Here is a 15,851-nt window from a genome sequence, read left to right as displayed (position 1 = left end):
TATTCGGTCCTGGAATGCTGCGAGAGAGGGAAAAGAAAGAGTTGAGCATGCATATAAGCAAATAAATCAGTGGCGTGCGGTATGTTACGAGAAACTTTGCATTATCTTGCAAACGGCTCATTTGCTGACCAATGTTGATTGAGACTTTTTAAATTAAACTTCTGCTTAATTTTCATTCTCAAACTTGTACCATCACATTCAAAACATGTAAGTTATAATTATTGGTAAGTTAGGAGCCGGCCATGGCCACTGAACTCTGAACATCTGAGCGGCACATTTGATTGTTGCTCTTCTCGCAGGTTGGCAGGCCATCAGCATGGCGGCGGCAGTGAGGAGATGACTCATGTGCTGCTGCTGCTATTGCTGCCCCCCCTGCTGCTCGGCGGCTGCCCCCCCGCCCCCTCGCTGTGTCCTTGCTACAACTTCGAGGACGGCGTGTTCCTCGAGTGCTCGGGCGTCACGGCGTACGCCCTGCGCCACGCGCTGCTCGAGGTGGGCGGCCCCGTGCAGTCGCTGTCCGTGTACGACCTGGACGCCGCGGTGACGGCGCTGCGGGCCGACCTGTTCCCGCGGGCCGCCAGCGTGCGCCACCTCACCATCTCGCACTCCGGACTCGCCGACCTGGCGGACGACAGCCTGACGACGCTGCGGCCGGGCCTGGAGTCGCTTAGCCTGGTGGGCGGCCGTCTGAGCGCCGTGCCGCAGAAGGCGCTCGCCGGCCTGTCGCGTCTGCGCTCCCTCGACCTGGAGGCCAACGAGATCGCCGACTTGCCCAGCTACAGCTTTTACGGCCTGCACTTGGTCAAGCTGAAGCTGAAGGGCAACCTGCTGCAGCGCACCAGCGAGTACGCCTTCGCGGGGCTCGAGGACACGCTGGACGAGCTGGACCTGGCGGAGAACAAGCTGCGCACCTTCCCGATGGCGGCGGTGCGACGCCTCGAGCACTTGCGAGCGCTGCGTCTCGCCTGGAACGAGATCGGCGCCGTGCCCGACGACGGCTACTCGCGTCTCGACGCCCTGCTCTTCCTTGACCTTAGCTCTAACAACTTCGAGTCGGTGGCGTCAGACGCTTTCCGCCCGTTCCCCGCGTTACGCACGCTGTCGCTCTACTACAACGCCATCGAGACGCTAGCACGCGACGCTTTCGCGTCGCTGGGCGAGCTGGAGGCCCTGGACCTCAGCCACAACAAGCTTGTGTTCCTGGACGCCGCCACGTTCCGCGCCAACCGGCGCCTGCGCACGGTGGATCTCAGCCACAACCACATCCACTACATCAGCGGCGCCTTCGCCGACTTGCCCGAGCTTCGCGAGCTCTTCCTGTCGGAGAACAACATCCTGGAGGTGCCGGCCGACGCCTTCGCGGGCTCCGCCCTGCTCACCGTCATCTACCTGCAGCACAACGCCATCCGGCGCGTCGAGGCGCTGGCGCTGCCTCGCCTGGCGCAGCTGCACCTCAGCGCCAACTTCATCAGCGCGCTGCCGCGTGACTGGCTGGCGGGCAGCGGCGCTCTGGCGTCGCTGAGCCTGGATGGCAACCGCCTGGCCGCCCTGGAGCCGGGCACGTTCGCGGCGGTCACCGCGCTGCGCGAGCTGCGCCTGCAGAACAACCGCCTGGAGGAGATCTCGCGCGGCGTGTTCGAGCCGCTGCCCGCGCTGCTGGAGCTGCACCTGCAGAACAACCTGATCCGCCGCATCGAGTCGGGCGCCTTCCGCAGCCTGCAGAGCCTGCAACACGTCAACCTGCAGGTGGATATTACATCATGAACTCTGTATTCTCCGTTCAGTTTTTCTTCTTGGCATAGGCCTACCAAAATTTTATCATTTTTCCTGGCCTCCGAAACTCGAGCATACGTAATTTCATTGTACGTATCCATGATCAATAGGTCATTAATATATTAATTCAATGGTGTTCGGGTAAAAGAGGTTAAGTCATTTTTTGTGCAAATGGAGTTTTGTTCTCCACCTGAATACACAAGTTAAATTCTATAGATGGATCAAGCAAAACCAAGCACTATGTACCAAAGCCAAAGATAAAAAATGGAGCATTTTAATAAAAAAAAAACAGAAATTATTCCAGAAATCCCACGTAAATCTGCAGTAGCAAAATTCAGACTGCTTACAGAACACGATTATTTGGCCAAACACTTGAATAAAATAGGAATTTACACAAATCCAAATTGCCCTCTATGCAACAAAGAAGAAGAAGAAATGACTGAAGATCATCTCATAACCTGTGACGTTCTACCTGATGGATCCACCACAGAGAAATATTGGAGAGCAAGAACGCTAATGGCTTCGTTGCCAAAGCCCGGCATTAGATAACAACAACAACAACAACAACAACAACAATTCTATAAATGGGCGTGCAAAAACAATGCTAGTATGTGTGTTGTTTGTGTAGAAAATGAATTAAAATAAGGGTCCGATGTTTAATTTTTATTTATCTCAAAACTCATTTTTATGATTTATCTTCTATTACCTCAACATCATTGAATTATAATGCAAACATATTCCATATGTAGTAGGCCTATAGTTATATGTATCAAGATTTTACATTTCCGTATACTATCATATTAACAATGGTATAGGCTATATTTGGCACTTTTTGCCGTTGAAAAGAACAAAGCATATTTTTCCCTTGCAAATCCGGAAAAAAAAAAAAAAAAATGCCGGAAATATATAGGCTAACTGTTCTAAGATTGTTGTTTAGTCAACTGTCCGAAGACAAGTCTGAACTTTATAAGTGATATCAACAAGGCACCAATTATGAGGCGCCTAAGGCAGGAGATAATGGGATAAGTTGGCCACTTCCTTTCCTCCTCCATTGCATACATCGCTGACTAGTAACATATTCCACTAATCAGACTTCAGATGTATACAAACAATTATTCTTCCTCTGACACATATCGTCAAGTGAGATGTACTGCCTGATAATATATGCAGGATACATATCAGCCAGAACCTCAATCAGAGGTAGGTTCTGTGATGGACAAAAACGTATAAAAAGCTCAACCGCTCAAGATTAAGTTAAATGAATAGAACCAACTATGTCTAATTGCCAAACTATTGTACGAAGCTATAGGCCTAAGTGCAACACTATATTTAATTGTCACATAGGCCTAAATTAGGAAAACTTTCCCTGCATTGGACAGTAGTTTCAAATGCTAATCAGACCGACACTATTTCTAATTTGAATTTTATAGGTCTTGTAGCGTAAATAAAGAAAATCTTCAAAATGGTAAAAATCCAGATATAATTTTATTATTAAGACTTATTTATGTTGACATAACAATTTAACAACAAAGATAGTAAGCTACGCCTGAAAAAAAAATTAACCAAGATGATAATAGCAATAATGGGTATGATAGTAGAGACTGGATTAATCTTATTCAGGATAGGGGCCCATGGCGGGCTTATGTGAGGACGGCAATGAACCTCCGAGTTTCTTAAAAACCGTAAGTAAAGTAAAAATATGACATAATGATTAATCATTAAATTATAGATTAAGTTAATAATAATAAAAATCTGAGGCACGACAGCCCATGAAGGACCATGACCGACCGGCCGGCTGCTGGCCTCACGTCCAGATGCCGAAGCAGAGGTGGATGATCATCCAACCAGAATAGAAATACGTGTGGTTAGCACGGCGATTTCCCCAGCCGTTATAGCTGGCTTTTGTAACCGGATTTCGCTACCTATCGTAGCTCACCAAGTGCATCACGATGCTAGGTGGGCTCCCATACACTGGCCGAAATTTCATGAGGTAATTTTTTTCCCATGAGACTCAATCCAGCGCGCATTCCGTAACGCGAGTCCTAGGCAGGTTGGCTTAGGCCACAGCGCTAGGACATAAATGAATAAATATCTTAATTTTGAGTTCTTAGAGAATTTCTTTTACGTGTTATCCAGAAAACGAAAGGCCAAGAAGGGAAATCGTAAACGGTAGTAGGCTATAATTCGTATCATGATAAAGAAGATTAATTATTATGAAGCATGTAAGTCTAAGCGTATTATGAGAACATGTGTCACGTTTGATAATAGGGATTCTCAAAACAGTTGGTGTGCATGCCATTGAGTTGTGCTTTCTAGGCCTCGGCACGTTGCGGCTTGTGGTTTCAGGGAAACTTGCTGGCGGCGCTGGGCGATGTGTTCCTGCACGAGTCGCCGTCCCTCGTGTCCATCCAGCTGGATTCCAACCACTTGGAGACGCTGCACAACGACTCGCTGCGCGGGCAGTCGTCGGTGCAAATCATGTGGCTGGGACACAACCGCCTTACGCGTGTGGACCGCGCGCTCTTCAGCGACCTGCTCCTCATCCAGCGCGTCTACCTCACTAACAATAGTATCGCGCACATCGAAGACCGCGCCTTCGAGCCCATGCAGGCCCTCAAGTTCCTCGACCTGAGCCTGAACCGCTTGCGGCACGTGACGGGCAACACGTTCGCCGACCTCCACGAGCTGGAGGAGCTGTACCTGTCGGGTAATGAGCTGGAGACCATCGAACCGCGCGCCCTCACGTCCCTCAAGAAACTGCGCACGCTGGATCTGAGCGACAATCGCCTGGCCGTGCTGCATGACGCCATGTTCCAGGAGGGGCTGCCCATCCGCTTGCTAGACCTGCACAACTGCTCGGTGGTGCGCATCGAGGCGGGCGCCTTTCGCGGGCTCAATAACCTCAACGAGCTCAACCTGGAGCACAACCGCCTAGGAGCAGCTTCGCTGCGCGCTTTGGACATCCCGGGTCTGCGCGTGCTGCACGCGTCGGGCAACAACCTCAGCGCGCTGCAAGGCGACGCTCTGGATGGCTTGCCGTCGCTGCAGCAACTGTCCCTGAGCGGCGCGCACATCGGTAAGCTTCCGCGATCGTTGCTGGGCGCTGCGCGCGACTTGGAACGCCTTGACCTTAGCTCAAACCGACTCAAAACTCTTCCGCGCGACGTGTTCGCGTCGCCGCGCCGATTACGCGAGCTACGCCTGGCGCGCAATTCGTTCCTGGAAGTACCGTACGCGGCGCTGAGCGGCTTGGACGCTCTCGAAACGTTGTCCCTGTCCGGAAACATGCTGGCCGCTGTGGACGTGTCGCGTCTAGGCGGCCTCGGGCGTCTGCGCGACCTGGACCTCAGTGGCAACGCCATCTCGGCGCTGAGCGGTTTCGCTGCCGCCAACCTTTCGGCTCTGCTGAGCGTGGATCTCAGCGGAAACTCGCTCGCCGCGCTACCAGCCAACTTCTTCCACCTGTCGCCGGCACTGCGCCGTCTCGACCTGGCGCGCAACAGATTCCGACAAATCGCCGCGGCGGCGCTGGCGCTGCCCGGCCTGGGTTGGCTCAACCTGACGGGCAACCCGCTGGCGCGTATCCACGACCCGGCCGCGGCCCGCGTGTACCCCAGTCTGCAGGAACTGCATATCCGAGGCACCAATCTCAGTATAGTGACCAGCACCGACTTCGAGGCCTTCCCCGCACTGTTGCACCTGTTCCTGGACCAGAACCGCGTGTCGCGAGTCTCGCCCGGAGCCTTCCGAGCGTTGCCGGCGCTCCTCACGCTGGACCTGGGCGTGAACGAGCTGGAGTTGCTGCCGCAGGAGCGCCTGGCCGGTTTGGGCCGTCTGCGCCTGCTCAACCTCACGCACAACCGTCTCAAGGAGCTGGAGGAGTTCCCGCAGGACCTCAAGTCGCTGCAGATTCTTGACCTCAGCTTCAACCAGGTGACACGCGTGGGCAAGTGGACGTTCCGCCATCTGGAGAGCCTGGCAGAGCTACACCTCACGGGCAACTGGATCTCGGCCGTGGCCAGCGACGCTTTCCGCCCGCTCAAGAAGCTCCGTCTGCTGGACCTGAGCCGCAACTACCTGGAGACGCTGCCGCTGAGCGCCTTCCGGCCGCTGGAGACGCAGATTCGCTCGCTGCGCACCGAGGAGAACCCTCTGCACTGCGGCTGCGACTCCCAGGAGCTGTGGGAGTGGCTGCGCGACCACCAGAAAGTGGCGACGCGCGGCCTGCGCTGCGAGCAGCCGCCCGAGCTGCGAGGCCTGCTGTTCCTGGACCTGGAGCCGCCGCGCTTCTGCGCCGCGCCGCTCGTGCTCAAGCTCGCCATCCAGGACATCCAGCCCTTCAGCGTGATCGTGTCGTGGCAGAGCCGCAACCACTCCGGCCTGCACGGCTTCCGCGTGGCGTGGCACGCGCTCGACCGCAACGACGCCGTGCGCGGCAAGATGCTGGAGCGCGGCGCGCGCAGCGTCAAGCTGGCACGCCTGGCGCCCGACACGCGCTACCTCATCTGCGTGGGCGGCCTGGGCGCGTGGGCGGCGGGCGGCGGCGGCAACCTGTCGCAGCCGCAGCTGAGCGACTCGCCGTCCACGCGCTGCGCGGAGGTGCGCACGCTGCTGGCGAGCGACGGCGCGCCCGACGGCGGCTCCATCCTGACGCGGCGCCTGGGCCTCATCGTGGGCAGCTGCATGGGCTTCGTGGTGTTCGTGGTGCTGGTGTCCGTGCTGGGCTACCTCAAGCTGAAGAAGCAGCGCGCCGCCAACAAGCGCGACCAGCCCCTTCCGCAGGAGTACATCTCGTACCGGCACTTCTCCATCCAGAGCGGCGACAACAGCCAGGCCGTCAACATCGGCACCACGTCGCTCAGCTGAGCTTCCAGTGCTTACTTGCGTTTCTTCCGCCATTGCGAGGCTCCCGCGTCGTCATACTTGACCGCTCTCTTGTCTGTGCCTAGAATCGCTGCAGACTTGTGTAAGGTCATTAAACTTGTTAAGGCACTAAAATTCTTTTAGACTCCTGACAGAGTTTTTAAAAGAGTAAAAACGGCATTGAAAGAAAAAGACGAATCAAATATTTATAAAAAAAATAATATATGAACATAGGAAGCAAGGAAAAAGAAGAAAGTTTTTAAGAATACGAAAAGAGACGTTAGCAAGTATATTGCTCGTAATGAAATTTAAAATTGGATGTACAGTTAGATTCTAAAAGTGTTTTAAAAATAAACATTGCAATACTGCCAACAGTTATGTACAAGGAAAAACGCCAACTTGCAGGCCGTAAATGCATAGGCTACAGTACGTCACACAAGAGTGAAATACGCCAGTACTGGTAGTGAAACAGAACACCAGAGATAAACTTAGTAATAATATCACTCTTAAAATTCTCATGGGTAAAACGCATAATTTTGATCATGTCTTTTTCTATATACGTAGTTGATTTGATGAAAGACCACTGTGTTACAAAATTAAGTACAAGAATCACTTATACAGTAGTTGGTCGTTTATACTCTCTTGTAGAGTGTGTAATAGTACACGGTAAGTCTTCTTTGGCACTTGCCAATTTTTTCGATCAATTATTTTTTAGATTCAATACTTGAAAATATTATGCAAAAAGAATATAAAAAGGCACATATGCCAGAAAATTAAAAAAGTATTTAGCCCAAAAAACTAGGCAATGCAAAAGTTAGATTTCTTCATTTTTATTATTCGTGTATGTCTAACTTTCAGGTTCTAAAAACGTTTTTCCTCATAAAATTTCCATTTTTAATTAGTAGTGAATTGGTCGGCACAACGCCAATGAGGCCTGCAAGTGTCTAACCTAACAGTCTATAAATGCGGTATTCGACCAATGGCGGAGGAAACACACAGTAATCTTGCTGCGACACATATTTGAACTCGATCCCATGCCCCTAGGATGAGGAGTTGTTAGCTAGTACCTGACCGGCAGGTGTTCGATGCCCTAATTCAAATGGTAGTCTCTTCCTCCCCGAGCTGTATTTGCGAACTCTGTTTTGTTAATGAGTCTACTTAACACAACTGTTTGTATGCAGGATGACGGCTAACCTAGCGGTGCTACCGCTTTCATTACTGGACACAGTTTAAGCACTTGAAGTGGCATGCCGTCATGATAAACTTTCTCTATCATCCATAGGCAGTGGCGGCGCCGGCATTTTCTGTTTGAGTGGGCAGAACTTGCTGAAGATGGAGTCGCAAGTAGGGATGGCTTATGAAAAGGTCCGGTATTTTTTTTATTTCGACTCTTTGTTGTATTCTAAAGTTGCTTGTACACAGTTCAATACTTCACAAGAAAACTTGTCAAACATTGATCAATAATGAAAAAGATTTCTGAAAGACTGTTTCTTATTGCTAAAGATTTAACATACACTTAAAATTCTTTTACCGGTAACATATGTAGGCGTCCACACCTGTGGAGTAACGGTTAGCGAATCTGGCTGCGAGACCAGGTGGCCCGGATTCAATTCCAGGTCGGGGTAAGTTACCTGGTTGAGGTTTTCTCCGGGGGTTTCCCTCAACCTAATATTAGCAAATGCTGGGTAACTGTCGGTGCTGGACCCCGGACTCATTTCACCGGCATTACCACCTTCATATCATTCAGACGCCAAATAACCTAAGATGTTGATAAAGCGTCGTAAAATAACCTACTAAAACATACATACATACATACATACATACATACATACATACATACATACATACATACATACATACATACATACATACATACATACAGGGACATCATTTTATTTTTACTTCAATTTTTATTGTACCTGAGTTTTTGAATGTACTTCACTCCCACCCCTTCTACTAAGGAAGTTCCAACTCCACACAGAACCAAGACCGCAGATAGTAAGCAGTACTGAGTTACTGACTATAGTACGTTCCAGAAATATGTTCGCGTTTTCCAGTGACGAAAGAGCTTTCAATATTGAATCATATTTTCGCACAGGTACTGTCCGTTTGCCTACGTCGCATCCCGATTTCCCCCACCTGCTTCTGCTCGCCCCTCTGTAATAGCTGGGCTGTCTTAGCTCTTTTCTGAAAACATTAATTTCTCTTAGGAATTGGACGTTTACGTAATATTATACAGCTGTTTAATTTAACTTAAATAAAAGGGCCTCGTTAAGTAATTAACTGCCACGTGATTTCCTCCCTTTCTACAATCCTGCGGCATAACCACTTGGACGGACAGTAGATAGCATGTCTGAGTAATTTTATATGTTCGGGTCGGGCAGAAGTGAAGATTGAATTTACAGTACGTAGAGTAGGTACAGAATTATTTCAACATGAGTTACTAGTACGAAGGACGAAACTGGCAATTGGAATTAGATGTAATAGTCTATAGTGCGATAATATGCACAAAAGAACTGAAGCCTGTATCGAAATGAACGGCCACCATTTTCAAAATTGTGTTTAAATATTCATATTATGATTATTTTTCAATTTAACTTCTTTCTCTATATTGTACGCTAATGTGCTGTAGACAGTATAATATACACTGCATAATGAATACTTCGCATGGATAACTCACTTCGTGAGTAAAAACACTTATTCTTAATACAGTACTGTACTTAAAGAAAAACCTAATGAAAATTATCAAACTCAAAATCGCGATATTTCCTAGTTTACGTAAATGGATGAACTACTTTTCTTCCATCTATACCTAGTAGAGTGATTTGTGTTTTACGCCAGTATCATCGAACTCCAGTCTTGGAGGGGGGAGCAAGCGGTGTTTCCGGTTCTCTAAAGGTATAGACAGGTTAATATTAAAAATGTTAGTAAAATAAAATGATGTCCCTGTACATGTTCTGCCAATGGGCAGTTCTTTCACTACAAACCAAGCATTCTTCAATCTTTCAAATTTTCTGACTTATCCACATATCTTAATATCGTCTATCATCTGATATCTTCTTCTGCCCCGAACTCTTCTCCCGTTCACCATTACTTCCAGTGCATCTTCAGTAGGTAGTTTCTTCTCAGGCAGTGACCCAACCAATTCGCTTTTCTCTTCCTAATCAGTTTCAGCATCATTCTTTCTTTACCATTCTATCCAACACAACTTCATTTCTTATTCTGTCTGTCCACTTCACACGCTCCATTCTTCTCCATATCCGCATTTTAAAGGTATAAATTGTCATATTCCATATTATCCGACAATTTTATATTTTTTATGTTAGTCGTTATTTACCTAACTTAAAATTAATGCTAATTAATTAATTCATGCTATGAAAAACAATTAAAAAAGAAGTCAAGCAATTTATAATTATATTCACTAATCATTAACTTTGTGTCAATATTGTTAAGATGCTTAGCAGAAACAAAAATGGTATTCCATAATACCCGAAGTCCCTCTATTACTTAACTTACGGTATCTTTCCTACATACGAAGAATATTAGGCTATGATTGCATATTGTTTTAAAACAAAATATTTACCATTAGTATTTGCCTAGGTTTTGATTAGAATTTTCTTCATTAAAAATACGTGTAGTAATAATAATAATAATAATAATAATAATAATAATAATAATAATAATAATAATAATAATAATAATTTATTGCAAACTGCCTTCAACTGAAGGCAGCGCTAAGACTTGGTATACTCACAATTATTAATTTTGTTTCCATAAACACGGTAATAATATTGGCAATATAGTAGAAAACATGCAATAAAACATAATGCAGTTAATATAAATAATGGTTAATTAAAATGTAACATGATTTTTAAGACACTTACAAGAATATTATTCCTAAGAGAAATTGGCAAGTCGAATGTCTTTCTAAAATCCACAAAGAATTTTGAAATAGCTCCTCGAGAACCTGTTAGCAAGCTATAAACTTCAGTATGATTGAAATATTCAGATTTAAACATAGATGGAGTTAGCTTGATGACATTCCAGCTCGAATCAGATTGTTGGGTCAACAATAACCCCATGGCTATCGGCCATTTACTCGAGATATCTACCTTGCAATTTCCTCATACGCATTATTTTTTTTTATTTTATTGTGATATTCCATGTTTGTTGAGTTTGACTCATGTAAGTGAATTAACTCATAAGCAACTTCTCTCGGCCAGGACGCCATATTTTTTATACTTTTGCCACCGTAATACTTTTGAATCTCATTGTTGAATCCATCGCAAGAACTGTAAAGTCTTTGATCAATTGGACGGAGTTACGCAATAAGAGACCAAGCGCCATAAACCTGTTCCGAGATATTAGCCATTGAAATAAATCTGTTTTTTCATAAAACATTTTATGCAAGAAGTATTACAACATTCATACTATTAAAAAAAACACAAATAATACCAAAAAAAAAAGATTAAGCGATTTTAAATAAGAGACTAGCAGTTGAATTAATATTTTAAAGAAAAATAAATGAATGAATTTTATGTAATAAACGAATTTTTGCTTATAAATAGCAGAAAAATTCAGATATCGCATTCTTGATTTTTTCAGAGTTAAATTAGCCTGCCATCAACAAATTTGTGCATTTTTTTTTTTTTTTTTTTTTTTTTTTTTTCAAATTGTCGGTTGGTCTATTATTGCGTAACTCCACCCAGTTAGAACACGTTCTTATATTTACTTTAAAACAACCAAAGACTTTTACAATAATGTAAGTAATTTGATAATAAAACTTGTTAAGTTTTGGCAATTATTGAAAAGTCTTTTGAAGCGTTGAATTTGGCGAAAATTGTATCGTGTACAAGCAGCTTAAAACATGGTATTCTGCATGGTACAGGGAACCGGCGACTTGGAATTCGTATAATTAATGAGTCGAAGATTACTGCAGGTCTGAATTTTACAATATGTTCCTGACAAATCTTCTTCTTATTTGTCTTGTGTCCCATACCACTGAAATTGTTACAAGAATAGATTGTTATTGCTAGCCAAACCAAATGTTTATAATGTAAAATATATTAGTACTGATTAATATACGATTAATTTTCCATTGCGCACTATATAGATGCGGCACGAACTTTATACATAAATGTAAGAGCGACTGTGAAGTAATTCTAAGGTGAAGATGTGAGGTAGATATAACGATAATAATTGAAGTATTGAGTATAATGAGCTGTACAACATTTCTGTGGTGTGAGATAGGGATGGAGATGATCGCAGGCCGCCCATAGGAGGGGATAGACACAAGGGGGGGAGACCGGATGCCAGGGGGGCCTGAACCGATTTTTTTTTTTTTTTTAAGGAAAAGCAAGACAAAATATTCACAAAATTTTTCTTTTATATTAAATAATTATATTAAATCGCATAATATATACTGTACGCTATTATCTTTCCTGTCCTTAATTCTTCTTTTTTGTTCGTTCCCTACGTTTCTCTTTTGTGATCTTTCCTGTCTAAATTTCAATTTTGTTTGCACTCTGTGTGTTAGTTATGCTTTGTGGAATGAGGCAGTCCCGTTATTGGGAAAGCTGAAAGAGTGTCTTTCTAAATAAAGAAAAATAATTATGTTTTCAACAAGTTTTATGAGTAGGCTACTATTGAAATGATAAAAATAGTTTACTTCTCAAGAGCTTCTATAAATTTGATGTTTCAGTTAGAATACTGCTGTACAACAATTAGGCCTAATTAGGCTACTCTGCACTGACTTAGTTCTAGGCTACTTAGCCTACATATTAATTTTTTCTAAATATATTTTTAATAGTTTGACTCAAGTATGCATGCATTTATTTTTAAAATTGCATTATTTCTTCTTATTGTAAGATTGATTATTAGTAGTATGTACGAGGGTCGTACTGAAAGTCATGAGCAACCCATTATTATAAATCCTAATTTTTATTTTTTAGACAAATCAGGTGTATCACCTTAATGTACAGACTTTTCTGTCACTTTTCAACATAGCCTCCATTTCTTTGCATACATTTTTCCCACCGTTCTGTAAGTTTGAAAATTGTCTTGTGGTAGAAGTCCGTTCCAGCTTCCTGAAGACATTGATATAGCGTTGGTCTAGCAGCTGTTCTTTTAGAGAACCGAAAAGATGGTAGTCGGAGGGTGTCACGTCGGGACTGTAGGGATATTGCGGAAGAGTTTCCCACTCAACTCCCCTGATTTTCTCCATGGTAACACGAGCAATGCACGACGGATCTTCTAAAGTTTCTGGATATAGCGTATAGCATTTATGATCTCCAGGTTCAGGAAATTCAACCAGAATGCATCCCAGAACTCATCATCTCTTTCCTTGTTGCTTTCCGTGAAGGCAGCTCGAGGGCGACCGCTACGAGGCTCATCTAGGATGCTCGTGTTGCCATCTCCTAATACTGCTGTCGCCCATGCACACACCTCCATATGCATGCTGAAGCCTGAGATGAATTTCAGCAGAAGATTTTTTTATTTTAAATAAGGAATTCAATGATAGCACGCAGTCGAAACGAATCATCGTTGTCGACCATTTTGCAAACATTGCCTGTGATCACATGTTAGAATCTAATGACGTCACAATATGTCAATACATAGTGTAAAGTCTGTAGATTATGATCATATAATTTTTGTTACATTGTTGAAATTGGAATTATAGTAATCAGTTGCTTATGACTTTCAGTACGACCCTCTGTATACTATGCAACAAGTTTACAAAGTTATGCTTCATTGCACGAGTCAGTATTTAGAAAACGAGCAAAGCGAGTTCCTTTATTATTGTGACCAATGCAACACAACGTGGACTATCGATTAACTGTCAGATTCCTGTAAACAGACTAAAATAACGTCGAAATTTTTAAGTTTCAAAAGGCTGCAAAATACCAAATACTTTTACGTTCCAGTAAAGTCAAAAAAGCAACATCAGCCATAAGAAAAAATAACTAATACCTTGAAAATAATAAATAAACTAAAACTTCTATAAACTTTAATACTGTAATTATAAGTATATAACATTATAAACGTGTTCCATACGCAATTTTTTTGTAAGACAGCATTATAAAGCAATTAATAAAGAAATAACATCAAATTTTTTATGATGAGTAGTTTAATACCATGGTATAGTGGTTGTTATGACTACACTGGTGTATTAAATATTATTGCGCAGCAAACCGTTTCATAATATGAACTTTATGCCACAACGTATGTCACAAGTTAGGCTATGTCGTCATAATATGTCATGACGTTTCAGTTGGCAAGGTAATATTTACGACTCTGGTACAATAATGTGGCGTATTATGCACGATTTTCACTAACGATAAAGGCTGTTTATAATGCTGGAGTACAAAAAACATGTTTGTAAACTGAGGGGTTTTTTTATAATTTAAAGGGAATAATTGTTCCGGGGCTGGGTATCTATCCCGGGACCCTTCGTTTAGCGCACGAATGCTCTACTGACTGAGCTACCCAGGAACTGCACCCGACACAGTCTCAATTTTTCCCTTTATATCAACACAACTCAAGTGGGCTGACAAGGCGCCAGAAACCCAACTTTGAGTGCACACAAACTCTGTGTGATTTGAATTGTGGTTCTCTGTTAACATACCTGCAGTGACGTGTAATTTTATGCAAATCTGGCTTTCAGGTAAACCTCCCTATGAAGCAGACTTGCATAATTTCAAGGGAAAAATTGTCCCGGGACCGGGTATCGATATCGCGACCCTTAGCTTAGCGCATGAATGCTCTGCCGACTGAGCTACCCAGGAACTACACCCGCCACCGTCAACCGACACCCGGCACCGGAACAATTTTTCCCTTGAAATTATTCAAGTCTGCTTCACAGGGAGCTTTACGTGAAAGCCAGATTTGCATGAGAGTTTTTTGTTTCGCTTGCCTAATTATGCTAATATTTCAATTTCAGTTTAAAAAAGGTTGCCGAACATTGTAATAAAATTTCTTTAGCTCGTTGTCTTAGTGCTGCATTTAAATTATGTAAATTTTAACATTCACAAAAATATCGACAAAGGGGAAGGGCCCTGACATGTTTGTAGGGGGCCACAATTCCTATGGGCGTCCCTGTGAGCACTGGCTCACAAAATTCCCCCCTGCTGGCGTCGCCACTGTGTCGTCATTCCGCATACGCCGTCATGTGATAAGAAGTGTGTAAATGAGTTGTTTTTTACATTTTGGTCCATATGGATAATCAGAGGTTGCAACTTTAAGTGAAGAAGAAATAGCATGACTGGCACGTAACTCCGCGGCCTGAACTTCTGACGTCACGATGGCCGCCGCAATTCACTCGAAACAAGAACGCATTTTTATAAAATCCGTCTCCCCTCGACTACACGTGTTTCCCTTGAACTTGAACATGGCAGCGTCACAAAATGCACCGTTCGTCCATTGTTTTTCGCAGCAAACTTGGAAATAGAGAGTGTGCATACTTTTTGTCGTGGCCAAACTGTGATCTCAAGACAGTTTTCTAGTGCTTTCACACCAACCCGAGACGTACGTGTGTAGTGCATATCAGCAGTGGACTCCATCCAACCCAGCGCGGTGTTTGCTCAAGACATTTGCGTGTGCTGGGGTCTCATATTTCGTAGCGGGTAGCTTAGTCAATAAAACGGAATAACTTTTACATCGTGTCTCTTTCTGTTCCCTTTCCTATTCCTGCCTTGCCCAGATCATTACTGTGAAAAACAGTGCGTACATTTTATCTTTCCACGCTTGCGGATGAACAACGAACGCGAGAGCACACATGCGAGCCTGGAAGGATGAAATGTATGTTCTGGGTACAGTAGAACCCCGATTATCCGTCACCCTATTAACCGATTGGCGGATTATCCGACTGTATATTTCTCGCTCTTTTTTCTTCAGAAATAAATAACTTATATGAAGTATTGTTTTGTACATCATATTAGTAGGTTCTACATATGTTTTTGCTAGAGAGTGTTATTACAAGCCTTTATCGTTACACAGCATTGTCTTCTGTTCAAATTGCCGTTCTATAATGTAACTTGTATATAAAATGTCTTCCACGGGTGTTAACAGAAAACGTGTTGTGCTAAATATCGAAAAAAAAAATGGAAATAATTTAATGGTTTGAGAAAGAGAAATTGTGGCTCATCTCGTATCGGAATACGAGATTGGAGTTACACCTGCGCGATTTAATAAAAAAACAAGGATAAAGTGTAAAAAGT

At 44.1% G+C, this 15,851-nt stretch overlaps 1 protein-coding gene across 2 annotated transcripts in view; it reads left to right on the top strand.

The window, feature by feature from the left end:
• LOC138703552 (protein artichoke) overlaps window positions 1-15,289 on the top strand; it is a 399,724-nt gene extending 384,435 nt beyond the window's left edge. For both annotated transcript variants that reach the window (XM_069831514.1, XM_069831513.1), the window contains exons 3-4: window positions 300-1,746; window positions 4,120-15,289. In XM_069831514.1, the coding sequence (XP_069687615.1) occupies window positions 337-1,746; window positions 4,120-6,639 (3,930 nt within the window). In that variant the 5' untranslated portion in view covers window positions 300-336 and the 3' untranslated portion in view covers window positions 6,640-15,289. The remainder of the gene's footprint in view (window positions 1-299; window positions 1,747-4,119) is intronic.
• The last annotated feature ends 562 nt before the right edge of the window (window positions 15,290-15,851 follow it).

This window comes from Periplaneta americana, chromosome 7 (genome assembly GCF_040183065.1).
Source record: "Periplaneta americana isolate PAMFEO1 chromosome 7, P.americana_PAMFEO1_priV1, whole genome shotgun sequence".
Classification (NCBI taxonomy): domain Eukaryota; kingdom Metazoa; phylum Arthropoda; class Insecta; order Blattodea; family Blattidae; genus Periplaneta; species Periplaneta americana.
Note: the sequence above shows the minus strand (reverse complement) of the source record. Positions and strands in the feature narration are given on the sequence as shown.